This window comes from Adiantum capillus-veneris, chromosome 3, assembly GCF_014529385.1.
Source record: "Adiantum capillus-veneris isolate H3 chromosome 3, ASM1452938v2, whole genome shotgun sequence".
NCBI classification, from domain to species: Eukaryota; Viridiplantae; Streptophyta; class Polypodiopsida; order Polypodiales; family Pteridaceae; genus Adiantum; species Adiantum capillus-veneris.
In genome coordinates, this window is record NC_140933.1 from 125,257,996 (window position 1) to 125,272,167 (window position 14,172).

The 14,172-nt window shown below is 41.8% G+C and overlaps 1 protein-coding gene across 1 annotated transcript; it reads right to left on the bottom strand.

Moving 5' to 3' along the window:
* Nucleotides 1-1,964: 1,964 nt before the first annotated feature.
* Nucleotides 1,965-2,728, bottom strand: LOC147461655 (uncharacterized). Its single transcript, XM_086501495.1, has 3 exons — nucleotides 2,530-2,728; nucleotides 2,331-2,432; nucleotides 1,965-2,244 (listed from the first exon to the last, which is right to left on the bottom strand). The coding sequence occupies exons 1-3, from the start codon at nucleotides 2,632-2,634 to the stop codon at nucleotides 2,182-2,184; spliced, it is 270 nt and encodes an 89-aa protein (XP_086357621.1). The 5' UTR covers nucleotides 2,635-2,728; the 3' UTR covers nucleotides 1,965-2,181.
* Between the last annotated feature and the right edge of the window lie 11,444 nt (nucleotides 2,729-14,172).

A 14,172-nucleotide genomic window follows, 5' to 3' on the forward strand; every position in this document is an offset into this window, starting at 1 on the left:
CATTGCAACTTTTCACAGTTTGGCTTTAACAGCTCATGAGTCAAATGTCTCTTGATAAATGCACCTGCCCCATCATGCTCACCCTTCCCATGACCTGAACCCGAGAAATTTCAAGTCATTTTCAAACTTATGAGAGTCCTATACCGGGCAACAAAGTAGAATGATCTTTTTGCTTTGAACTGCGAGGCACTGCCATCCGACCACACCCAATGCTCATTCAGCAATACACCAATATCCTTTAATCAACCATGATGGAGCATGAAGCAATGTTGAACAAAAAGGGTGTCATGAGTTTTATCATCAGAAATATAGAAGTGATAATACTTGTGGACACTCCTTGCCATTTGCATATACGTAATGTGAACGAAGATTGTAATCTAGAAAGAGAACGAATGCATCGATTGAATCTCATTTTGTTCCTTGAATGTGTGGTTCTCAGCAAAGTTCACTACCTCGTCATCGGGGAAGTGACATAGACACTCCTTGAATTGTTCAACCTGCCATCTATAGACCCAATTGTGCGTGTTGGTGGCTGGTGGGTATCTTTCATGAAAGAAGGTAGCTGGTGGATAGCTTTCACGCTTGAAGGAAGCTGAAAGGTAGCTATTAGGATAAGAGGTCGCCAGACTGGAAGTGGAAGCTTCTAGATTACTTCCTGGTTGGCAGTACACTATATAGTGAGACCATCCAAGTGATATTGGTGGCTATTATGATGGGAGTGGATAAGTGGTGATTGGTGGTAGCTTTCAGGAAAGAAGGTAACTGGCGGATAGCTTTCAAGCTTGAAGGAAGCTGAAAGGTAGGTAGCTATCAGGATGAGAAGTCACCAAGATAGAACTAGAAGCTTCAAGATTACTTCTTGGTTGCCAGTACACTACCTAGTGAGACCATCCAGGTGATATTGGTGGCTATCAAGATGGGAGCGGATAGCTAATGGCTGGTGGGTAGCTTTCAGGAAAGAAGATAGCTAGTGGATAGCTTTCAGGCTTTGAAGAAAGCTGAAAGGATGAGAGGTAGCTATTAGGTGTCTATCAAGTGGATAGGAGACTTGATAAAAGTTGGTCAGTAGCTATCAGGTTGAGAGAGAGCCGATTGGTATCTCCAAGGCTATGAGATATCAGGTAGGTAGTGATCTCTTACTGCATAGGAGTGATATTATAGAGCCGATGATTGGCTGCATGAACAAACATTACACATTATGTATGCTGAGGTGCCAACAAGAGGTATTATTCATGTTGTTGAGATGACCCGCAATGATCGGTGGTTGTGTGAATTGCATCGACTGGTTTCCAAATGCTGATCAGGTGTGCAGAGCAGAAACGATTGCGACTGCTAAGGTGGTGCATGCTGAGTGATCATCACCTACATCTTTTCTATGTGCTGACTTGGCAAAGATCCCATGGCTGCAGCACTGCATTCTCAACAAAAAGTCCAATGGATGGACGACTCATATTCACTGCCCCTCGACCCCGGACCTTGACGATGGGATGCTAAAGCTTGCCAAGGGTGGATCACACTGAGTTGCAACTAGCCCAATAAATTAGAGGCTTATTTCAATTGAATTCAAATGCTTCTAAGTTATGAAGATAGCTATCAAATTGAAGTGGTAAAGAATGTGGCTACCATTATGAACCCATGAAAGAGTGCCACATTACTAGTAGCAGCAACATTTCCAATCAACTACAGAGTAGGTTATAAAAGGGTAAATCCTGAAAGCTAAAAAGGAGTTGTGGTGTGTGTATTGTCAACAGAGCCAGCTTGTGTCACATCATTGATCGAATCACACCATCCCAAGAGTTACACCAATCGTTTCCTTAGATACTCCCCAAGGACGTGAGAATGTGGGTGGACTTAAATTGCCACAAACGAGAGGCTTTTGCATCACATAATTGTATCAAAAACCATACTATTAAAATCACCATGTGAAAATGCAGTGTGTCTCCATGATACATATGTGTCCTATATGTTAGAAACTTGAACCAGTTTATTTGGATTAAAAGGTGAAAAATTTACAATGCAGAGGAATTTCCTTTTGGAAACAAGCTGCCGAGGGAGCAAGAGAGCCAGCTTCCGCCCTGGCCCCTGGCTTTAGGGAAGAGTAGAAGTTGGGAACTTGGAAGGCTACTTTGTTAGCATAAGCCTTTCGCCAAATAGCTACATTGGAAAGTTGAGTTGTTTAGGTTAGTGGTGACGTTCCCCGCCTCCGGTAACCTTGTTGGCCATGTCCTTCACTGCATCTCCAGTCTGCGCACACCAAAAAGAAGCGTAGTGTCAACGCCACACTAAAGAAATAAGGGGACCAGGAGATGATTCATTCATTGTTGTCGTACCCGCTGAAAAACATTGGCGGTGCCCTCCTTGGCCTGCCCCGCCTTCTCCTGCGTCGCATGGCCTGCATCTCCCGCCTTCTCCTTTGCAGCCCCAGCCATTCCCTGCAGGTGGCCACGACAATAGTACACAAACAAAACCGCTTGCATGAGAAGGGAAGAGATAGCACACAAACACTAGAGCTGGAGAGAGAGAGAGAACCTGCGCGTTGTGGTGAGCCTCCCCGGCCTTCACCTGGCCGTAGTCCTTGGTCTCCCCTGCTTTCACAGCTGCAGTGTCCTTGGCGTGCTGTGCATGGTCGGCCATCTCTTTCTCTTGCTCTGATTATAACAGAAGTTCAAGATCTTTGATGTAGTAAGAGTATATAACTATATTCCAAGCTCGAGTGTGCAGGAACTTGGAAGCGACAGGACTAGCAGCAGCTTATAAAGAACAGGCCTAGGCCTTCTCGCATCAACGCGTGTCCTCGCCAACCTTGGTGTCCTGCTGACACGTACTACGTCCTATTCCTCGCACAGCGCACTCCAACTACGACTTTGAGGCTCCATATTTATGGTTATGGTACACGTCGTACCCACTTCAGTATGGTAGTCTCCCCTCAGGACGAAATAACACCTATATTTAACAGGGGGAGGCAATGGGATCAAAGGATGAGAAGCCCACTCACTAAAGCCGAGAAGATCAAAGCCTCAAAAATCAAATAAAAAACTAAACCTGGACACGCATTAAACCTGGACGGTCTGAGAAATACATTTATTTTATAATATAATGTTGTAAAAAAAGGTGTAAGTACACAATGCATACGCAGGTGAAGTGGTTAACCTATGTGACCCTAAACTTGGACGGCCATGTCTTGGGTTCAAATCGCCCTGTCGCGCCTCGTTTTTCCCACTGGCCATGTTTAATGCGCCTCGCCTTTTTGATGGCGCGCCTCGTTTTTCCCGCTGGCCGGGTTTAGCGCGCCTCGAGATCAGTAAAGGGATCGACGGTCAAGGCGCATTACACCTGGCCAACGTAAAAATCGAGGCAAAATGGAAACTCCACCACCCCCTCGGGACCCCACCCGCACACACGTTGTGCCATTCCCTCTCTTTTTACAAGGTTATAGCGTGAGTTAACACACGCTGCCCAGGTTTAATTCGTATTCGGGTTTAGTTTTTAAATAACCTTGCTGACTACGATCACCCCGACTTTCGTGCGTGAAATTCTCGACCGTGAATCGCTTCACTCCCTCCCTCTTTAAGGCTCGGTGTTACTTAGTCCGAAGGATAGGTCTCTCCCAAAGGTTTAGATGTAAGGGCCCTCCAACCCCATACGAGCTCTGCCTTGTAAAACAAACTAAATGGAGGTCTCGCCGAGAGCATTTTAAGGGTTGTCGACAAAGAAACACAACCCCATACTCCCATTATGCACACTACCTTCCGTTTCAGGTTCATGCACAGAGGACTTGATCGTATTTGCTTTTGATTGAATTACCCACTATAGCCCGTGAAAGTGGCGATCCTTGGTTTTTGGAGGGTGCTTTAGCCACCCTCCATCGAAGTTGCAAGAGCCTTTTCAGCAGTTTACTTCAAAAGTCAAATTCACATTTGAGCGCCTACTACATGCTCATGGGCCCTCTAAATTTGATGATCCGTGGACCGAACGACTGAATTACCTATATGAGTGAGAGAGAGAGAGAGAGAGAGAGAGAGAGAGAGAGAGAGAGAGAGAGAGAGAGAGAGAACCACATGAATTTCCATGTTTGAGCTCCTTGTACATTAGTTTAGAAAAAAAGAGAGGGCGTACAAAGTAAGTTGGCTTGCATTTATACGTCTGTATCACAAAAAATATATGTATAAAAGGCCATTATACGTCGAAATTTTGAATAATAACCAAACCCAAATAAATTTTTTTGGATCAAAATACCAACAACGGAGTCCAGTGTCAGCTGCAGTACCACCACCAGGAGCACAAACAGTATCTCCTTGTTGTTGTGTGTTGTGCCAGACTCGTGTGGTGCAACAATTACTCTCTCGCCACAGAGTTGGCTTGCATACTATAGGCCACTTCGTGGTGTTCATGCATAGGGCTCACTCCAAAAGTGAGTAGGATTTAGTACCTCTTCCCGTGGTGTGCTGCCATATGGTCCACTCTTCAGGGGGGGGGGGGGGGGGGGGGTAGGGAAAACTTAGATTCTTATTGGTGTGGTGCAGTAGTGTTTCTCTCACTACAGAGCTGAGTTAGAACTTAGTTGTCCACTCGTGAAGTGCAATAGGCATAATGCTACACCTCTCACATCAGAGTGGCCTATAGGGTTCACAGTTTTAGATCAGGACACAATATAGTTAGAACTACATAGAAACACGAGGGTCATGCTTTTCAACCAAGGAATGAAGAGATACATACTTCATCCCCTCTCTCATCCTTGTGTGATGCACTAGTTCCCCTTGTGCTTTGTACTCCGTAGACACACCATTGTTCATCACTATAAGTTCATCACATCCTTGTGTGATGCATGTTCATTTGACAGGTTGATATTAGTTCAGAGGTCAGTTTATAGGGGAAACTCTGCCGAATTTTTCCCAGGAAAGTAAACCACTGTGAAGCGTAGCTATGGCTAGATCCCAGGACACTGCTCTTTACAATATCAAGAAGCTAGATGGAACCAATTTCCCATTGTGGAAGAAGCAGATTTGGCACGTGTTGGTACAAAAGAAGCAGATAAAACCTATAAAGCTCAAGGGGATAAAACCAGAAGATATGGACGAAGATGAATGGAGCGAAATGGATGAATTGGCACTTTCTACCATTATGCTGACTGTGGCAGAAAGCGTTTACTTCAATGTAGCAGACGAGATGTCGGCTTATCAAGCATGGATAAAGCTGAGTGATCTTTATGAGAAGCAGAGTGCAACTTCACAGGTATACTGGCTTAAGAAGCTTGTTGACTTGAAGATGAAAGAAGGGACACCTATGTCCAATCATCTGAATGAATTCAACACCATCTACAGTCAGTTGTCAGCTCAAGGTGTCAAGTTTGATGAACCTGTTAGAGCTATGTTCTTGTTGATCACATTGCCGGAAAGTTGGGACACTTTTTGCACAGCTTTGAGTAATTCTGCACCTCCAGATGGTTTGAACATAGCAGGTGTAGAAGGAAGTCTGCTTACTGAAGAAACCGATAGAAAGACAATGGACAAAGGCAAAGGAACAGCCTTAGTTGTCAGGGGAAGGACCAAAGAAAAGTACAAAGGTGGAAAGAGGAATCAGTCTCGTAGCAAGTCCCGCAGTGCTAAAGGCAAGAGTGACATAGAATGCTACCATTGTGGCAAGAAGGGTCACATGAAAAGAGACTGCAGAGAATGGAAAGCAGAAAAAGGCAAAGAGAAAGCTGAAGACCATGGTGAGAAGAACAAGTCCTCAGTGAGATTCAAGAAATAAATGTGACAAACACTGTTGCAGAGGATGACAGTCTAGTGTCAGGAGACATCTACTTCTTGAAGAATACAATGGACTCAGCTCTTCTTACAGCATCTGATGGAAATGCACTGAGTGACTGGATTATAGACTCAGGGGCATCACTTCATGTGTCTCCAAACAAGGAGTGGTTTACCTCTTATGTGACCACTAAAGATCATGTTCGACTAGGCAATGGGCAGACATGTGAGATCTTAGGTGTTGGAGATGCTCAATTGAAGTTTCAGAATGGCTCTTCTTTCACACTGAAGAATGTGAGACATGTTCCCGCAATTACAAAGAGCTTGATCAGCACAGGTTTACTTGATGATGCTGGCTACGTCACCACTTTTGGACAGAACATGTGGAAGATATCCAAGGGTTCTATGACAGTAGCACATGGAGTAAAGTCTAGAGGACTTTACATGATTTATGTATCAAATGTCTCTAAAAATGTAATCAATGTAACCGAGCAGCCGAACATTTCTTTGTGGCATAGCCGGTTAGGACATATGTCCAAGAAGGGAATGGAAATCTTGTCTTGTTTTGGTTATTTGCCTGGCTTTTCATTTAATGATTTTGAATTATGTGAACATTGTCTGTATGGTAAGCAAACACTGTAGCCACATAAGCATAGAAGCAATAGAAGAGATACACAGTTGGCACTTGTTCATAGTGATTTGTGTGGACCTATGCCTAACCTATCTCTAGGGGGAGCTTCTTACTTTATGACATTTATAGATGATTACTCGAGGAAAGTATGGGTTTACTTTCTCAAGCACAAGGATGAAGCGTTTAGTGTTTTCAAAACGTTTGTGACACTTGTGGAGAATCAGAGTGGCAAGAAGCTTAAATGCTTACGCACTGACAATGGTGGAGAGTACGTTTCAAAGGCCTTTCAGGACTTTTGTGAGTCAAAAGGTATAAAACGTGAACTTACTGCTCCTTACAATCCTCCTCAAAATGGTGTTGCTGAGAGGATGAATAGGACCATACAAGAGAAGGTCAGAAGTATGTTGTCTAATGCACAGCTGCCAAATGGGTTTTGGGCTGAAGCTGTATCAACAGCTGTTCATCTTATAAATAGATCTCCTAGCAAGGTTTTGCAGAAGGATTTAGTGGCAGAGATGGTATGGTCAGGCAAGGTGCCCTCATACAAGCATCTCAGAGTCTTTGGCTGTGAGGCATATACTCACGTTGCAAAGGAATTTAGGAACAAACTTGAGCCAAAGAGTAGAAAGTGTATCTTTCTAGGCTATGGTAATTCTGGTGAGATGGGGTACAGACTTTGGGATCCCGAATCTAGAAAGGTTATCCGCTGCAATGATGTTCACTTTAATGAAGCCAAATATCATTCTAAACCAGAGAAAGTTGAGGAGATTAGAAGAGTTGTCTTCCAAGAAGATGGACCTGCACGTGCAAGACAAAATGTCAGGCCTCAAGAGGAGCAAGGACAGGATAGATTGGAACCACAGGTTGTGGCTGAGCCTGAGCCACCTATTGTGCGTAGATCTGGACGTGTCACGCGACCTCCTGATAGGTTTGTTCCATCTATGAACTATGTCATGTTGACTGATTGCAATGAGCCTTCATGTTACAGCAGTGCAAATGAAGGACTCCGGGAATTGGCAATTGGCCATGCACTCAGAGATGACAGCTCTGCATAAAAACCAGACATGGAAGCTAGTTAAATTACCACGGGGCAAAAAGGCTCTACCCTGTAAATGGGTTTACAAGTATAAGATCACCGCTCATGATAGTCAGCCAAAGTACAAAGCAAGGCTTGTTGCCAAGGGCTTTAAGCAAGAACAAGGCATTGACTTTGAGGAAGTCTTCTCTCCGGTGGTCAAGATGACTACATTGAGATGCTTTCTTGCATTGGTTGCCATATTAGATTTGGTGTTGCACCAAATGGATGTCAAGACAGCGTTCTTGCATGGTGATTTAGATGTGGAAATTTACATGCAACAGCCAGAAGGGTTTGTTGAGAAAGGCAAGGAAGATTGGGTATGCCAGTTGTTAAAGAGTCTTTATGGCTTAAAACAATCACCGAGGGCATGGTACCATAAATTCCACAAGTTTATGCTTTCTCAAGGCTACAAACGTAGTGAGTTCGATCACTGTCTATATACAAAGAAGGCTAAGGATGGTAGTTGGCTGATCCTTATTTTGTATGTGGATGACATGTTGATTGCAGGCAAGCACTTGGAAGAAATTTCAGCTTTGAAGTCAAAGATGGCAAAATTGTTTGACATGAAAGACATGGGTGAGGCAAGTCATATACTTGGTATGCGCATTGAGAGAGACAGATCAAAGAAGTTGATTTGGTCATCTCAAACAAAGTATATTGACAAGGTTTTGCAACGTTTCAATATGGAGAAGGGAAAGGCACTGAGTGTTCCATTGCCACCATATGTGAAACTTAGCAAACAAGATTGTCCTGTGTCTGAGGAAGAACAGGCTGAAATGGATAAGATTCCATATGCGTCTGCAGTGGGTAGTTTGATGTATGCAATGATTGCTACTCGCCCAGACATTGCATTTGCAGTGGGAGTAGTAAGTCGATACATGTCAAACCCAGGCAAGAAACATTGGGAGGCAGTGAAAGGAATATTGAGATACTTGAAAGCTACAAAGAGTATGCGTATATGCTATGGGAGTCAGGAGCTAAGTGTAAAGGGTTTTACAGACTTAGATTATGCAGGTGACTTAGACAACCGAAGGTCTACGTCAGGGTATGTCTTTACATTGGCTGGTGGAGCAGTATCATGGCGTTCTAGATTACAAGATTGTGTTACTCAGTCTACTACAGAGGCTGAATATGTTGTAGCATCAGAGGCATGCAAAGAATCAATTTGGCTTAATCGACTAGTAACAGATTTGGGAATCAAAGAAGAGATGCCTGTGTTATATTGTGATAGTCAAAGTGCTATACAATTGGCTCGCAATCCAGTTTATCACTCAAAGACAAAGCATGTGGATGTGAAGTATCATCTCATCAGGGAAATGCTCGAGGATAAGAAACTTCAGCTTGTCAAAGTTCACACCACAGAAAATCCTGCTGATCTACTTACAAAAGGACTTCCCTCAGAGAGCTTTGCGCATTTTCGCAAGCAGTTAGGTGTAGGGTAGTACATCACTTCTCTACATCTCTTGTATATTAGCTTGTATAGTAGCTTCTCTCACACTTAAAGTACCACATTGGACTTTAAGTGGGAGGTTGTTGGGGTATAAAGCCCAATGTGGTCGCCCAGGTAAGTGGGCGGGCCACCAGGTATGTACACATATTCTTTTGTAAAAACCTAATAAGAACTCACTATGCTCTACACATTACAGTAGAGCGAGTTCACCATATCTTCGTGCTCTTCTTCTCGCACTCTCTCTCGCGTCGCACTTCCGCTCGTACTCCTTCAGAAGATGCACAACTAGGATTAGTCTCTATGTCTTCCGTTACCTCGCCATAAATTTTGCAATTGGCAACCAGGTACAAGGATTCCTTGATGACTTGTTCAAATGTGATACACACTTTTAGGTGTAAGTCCTTTTTGAGAGTTTCATTTCTCAAGCCCTCAATAAAGAGGACCCATAAACTATTGTCTTGTGGTAACTATTACAGTGGACATCTTTCGATGTACTGCTTGAAGCAAAGTGAAGCTTCCTTCACTTTTTCATTTTCTTTTTGCATGAAAGCATATATTTGGGAAACCATGTTGTACCTAATTCCTCTTTTGGAGAATTCCTGAGTGAATTCTCGCAAGACCTGATCAATGTTTAATAAATCTATAGTACTGAGTGGTTGGAACCAAGTTATAATACGAGCTATCATTCTTCCTATCCCAAACGACATCTCTTGGAGTCTGTTGTATGTAGGATATGCAAAAAGGCCATTTAGCCAAGAAGCATGGCTCTTTTCAATTTGTGAAGTGAGGAATCACTCAACTGAAGCATGTCAAAATGCACCAACAAGTGGGTATATTCAAGAAGATCCCTCGAAGAAAGCTTTCCTTTATGGATTGGATACAATACGAGGACATTATCCATGATGCAATCACTTTTTTTTCAATATGCTCCTAGCATATAGTCAATCACATGTCTACTAGACATATATGTATTGTGTGTGTGTGTGTGTGTGTGTGTGTGTGTATGTATATATATGTGTACGTATATATATGTACACACACACACACATATGTGTGTGTGTGTGTGTATGTATATACATACACATAGTTTTCCCGAACAATGAGCGAACTTTTTCGAGCAAACAAAATACCGAGCGAGCCATACATCTAATCAAGGAAAATATGGATTAAAAAACGTGATTTTTCCACTTGTTTACACAAGGAAGATGGTGTATATAACACAGTTTTAGTTTATGTTCATCTTGCCATTGAAGACGTTGCAAGATCACGACATGAAACCGAATCACCAAGCTTTCTTTGGAGAGAGTAGAGACTAATTGTACTAACTAATGTGCATGCTGACATTGAAGACATTCCCTTGCATAATGAATTATAATCCATCTTTCTAGAGATAGTAAAGATTGCAGTATAGTATTCAATTTGTAATAAATTATATCTTAAAAATATTTTACTTCAATTTTGTAGTGAATTATAAACTAAGAATTGAGAATTACAACTATGATCTCACTTTTATATTCTGTGGATACACTAAATATTTGAACACGCCTGTACACTCAAAACCCTAGCTCTAAACCTATTTGCAAAAAACGCATATAAAGATAGAGCCGGATTTTAAAAGTGCCCAAAACTAAAGTCTAGGAGTACTTACGTGTAGCTTATGTCACCACAATTCTAATGACTACTTGCATGTAGAAAATAGACATCATTTGACATACAACTACAAATAGCTCGTAAGTGTACGAGCACGTATGCTCCATTCCGCGAGGGATGCTTGGCGTCAATGCGTAGCTCTTACCGAGGCTAGCGCAATGGTGTAGTCAGATCTACAATGTGATGAACGAGCGAGGAGTAGCACCAGGATGAAGCTCACACTGTCTCTGTTCCTCCCTCACACACAGTCGACGATAGGTTAAAACTTATGATTGTGATAAATTTTTTCTTACAAAAGTGACCTAGGTACCTTATATACTAAGGCTACCTTAGGCTAACCAAAAATAGAGTTTGAGGGGTCAAATGGCTTGGTATTTACAATCTGGAAGTGCCATTGCACCTCGGCTTCTGCAACTAGACTACCTACTTATTACAAATGATGTTTATAACCATAATCCTCAGCATTTCATAACTCTCAAGAAATAAGGCTTTGTTGAGTAATGTCGCGTTGTTGACCTGCCAGTCAACACTCCCCCCTCCACATTCATGTCGTCCCTAACATGACCTAGTTGTCGATGTTGGTGTGGTCTTTGTTGGCATTTTGCTGATGTAAAGAAAGTATAGGCTATAGCCTTTTCACATGATTCAAGAAAAGCATAATTGATGACGAGCTTTATGTCTTTCACATCCATGCTCCGAGCTGCAGCATCTATTTCTGTCATTATAGGTCTATTGCCAAATCTAAATTTAGAAAGAACCCAATGTCATTCAGCTTGACTCTTATCATCATGGATAGAGAAAGCTCCATCCATCACTTGCTCCAGCAAATCTAACAATTCTAAGTATTTGTGATTCTTAGAAATAACTTCTATAATCTGTAGAATTGAGTGATTGGCTTTCAGATCTTGTGAACCAATGTTAACTTTGTAAGGATTCTGTAGAAATTGTATGTCTAAACCCTCAACTTCTTTAGGCCAAGCTTCACTCCAATGCTAAGTCTATCTGTCATGCCAAATCTGGGAGATAATTTTTTTTTCAAGGACAAGACGTGTGACCCTGCAAAGGTTGGTTTGTCTACCATTTGTGTTTGCTCTTCTTCATTGGTCACTCTTTTGTTCCTGCATCAAGGTGATCAAATTCGCATTTGCCATTTTTAGCTTTTGTGTGATTTGTAAATCATTATACTGCTTCTACTTGATACATGACTTAATTAAAGTCGGACAAACCCCAGTTAATTCCCCAAGTTAGTAGCTTGCTTCAAAAGGGCTTATCCGACATCATTTGTGATAGATAATCTATCATGGTCCATTTGTCCCCAAAGCTCATATACATGATGTACAGGATATGTAGATGGCTATCATGGCTTCAAATTTGAAAAATTTTCATCTTTGGCTAAGGGTCAGATCTTTTTTTTTTAAATTTCCTTAGCTTGTACTCTCTATGCATAGCCTCTTGATGACAAAGTTTGGCTTGATTTGGGCATACAAGCTAACTTTTTGGATTTCAATATCCAAAATGACTGATGGGTATCTCTGGCACCTTTTGTCAGTACTATTAGTCCCTTTTGTTTGTTAGGCTTCATTAAGTCACATAAAAGATAGAAGATTACAATATAAAGATCTACTTCCCGTATACTGTCTTGTAGTCGTATGAAGTGGATGATAGGAAACTTTACACTTGATGAAACTAGATCATAACACTTGCATTCAACAAGAAAATTCTGTATTTATGTGTGTGTGCGTGTGTGTGTGTGTGTGTCTCGATCAAACTCAGCATAGTCCCAAAGTCCATCAGCTAGTCCCCATCGTCCCCAACTTAAACTCATTAGTTGTGGACCATGCGTTATGAGATCAGCATACCGTTTTGTGTGTTCCACTTATGCATGTCATAAAGCTCTATAAGAATGAAAACCAATACTCAGTAAGCAAGAGAGTCCGATCCCTTTGTGAAGAGACCACTACACCATACTAATATGGTCACTCCATCCCCATACTTCAAGTGAAATCCAAACATGTTCTTTAAACATGCAGTGAGAAAGTTCCAAGATGTTAAGCATCACACTAGCCAGAATAAAGGACCATTACACTCTAACAAGGCTTTTAAGTCCTCGATTCTAGTCGGGGCACATCAATAAGGTGTTCCACCTCATATCCAAGTCCTTTTTTATTGAATAGTGTTAAAATAGACCGATGCTGCAGTATGGATTCCAAAAGCAATTATTTGAATTCTTCTTATGCACATCGTTATGTATTCTAATAAATGCAAGCCAGCATGGCCAAATTCTTGAGCACATATGATTAGAAATACTTCTCTTTTTGGATCAGATAAACCATCAAGAAATCGTCCCATAAGCATCACTTTCTAAATTCCCCAAACACTCATCAACATTGACTAGCTATGCTTTACAGAAATGGTCAAAACCATTATGATGTTTGTGGTAAATGCCATGCAATCTCCCACTAGGAAACATTATCAAGAACAAGCCATGATTGTGTCAATCAATGAACACACACATCATTTTTGTATAGCAATCATGTTAACCTAATGCAAATTGACAATCATCATTACGGCTACATAAGGCTATCACCGTGTGTCTGTGTGTGTGTGTTCACCTTTAGAGGTGTAGCTCAAGAATGAAAGCAAACCAATAGGGCCTCATTTTTTACCCTGAATGCATCTAAATGCTTAGCAATGATGCCCCAATACCCCGCATATGCTTACTTTGTGATTTCCTACATTAAATTCCTACTTATAATGAAATTAAACCACGGATCGGCAACGCCAAAAGCTACAATTTACCATAATATGATTACGTCAATGCATAGAGCTCTTGCATGTGGTTGCAACACAATAGACGGCACTGCAATGTGACAACCAACAAGGGAGTAGGAAGCATGAGAAGGGGATGAGTGAGCTTCTCTCATAAGAACTAATATCTAATTCTCCTAAATGATTTTCTCATGTTAAACTGATCATTTAATATGGGGAAGTGCCAGGGGAGAAAAAGATAAAATATTGGTTAAGCTGGCAGACCGGCCACAGTAGGGATCCAAAGGAGAGAAAATAGGGATCCAAAGGGGGGCCATCTGCAAAAGAGCAATGTGCAACAATGGGCATTAAAGACCCTAAGGTTCAGCCCATTAAGACTTCCAAAATGCTAAGGTTCCAAAATTCAAAGGTTGTGTCCAATGGTCAAAGCTTAGTTAAATTGGATGCTTAGTGTGTGTTCCAAAAAAGTCTTCACAACTCCTACAAAGGAAGGAGCGAGCCTTGCAAGTAGGGGATGGGAGAGAAACACACACACTCACAGACACATGTCAGCTCCCTAGGCCAGATGTCCCAAGGTGTACTCAAATCCTATTGGATGGCCATGGAGGTGGACCAATGAGAATTAGGCTAGAGTAAATCTATTTTAATTAATTTAAAAACACTTAATACAAGAACCAATAAGAATTAAGCTCTCTAGAAGACTATTGGACAGTCTCCCAAGGGGTCCAATGAGCATTTAGCAGCCCAATGGCTTGCATGATTCCTATTGGCCAGGAGACAAAGGGGTCCAACGAGAGTTTAGTTGCATTAATTAATTACCTAAATATCTCACAAAAGGGGAAAGGGG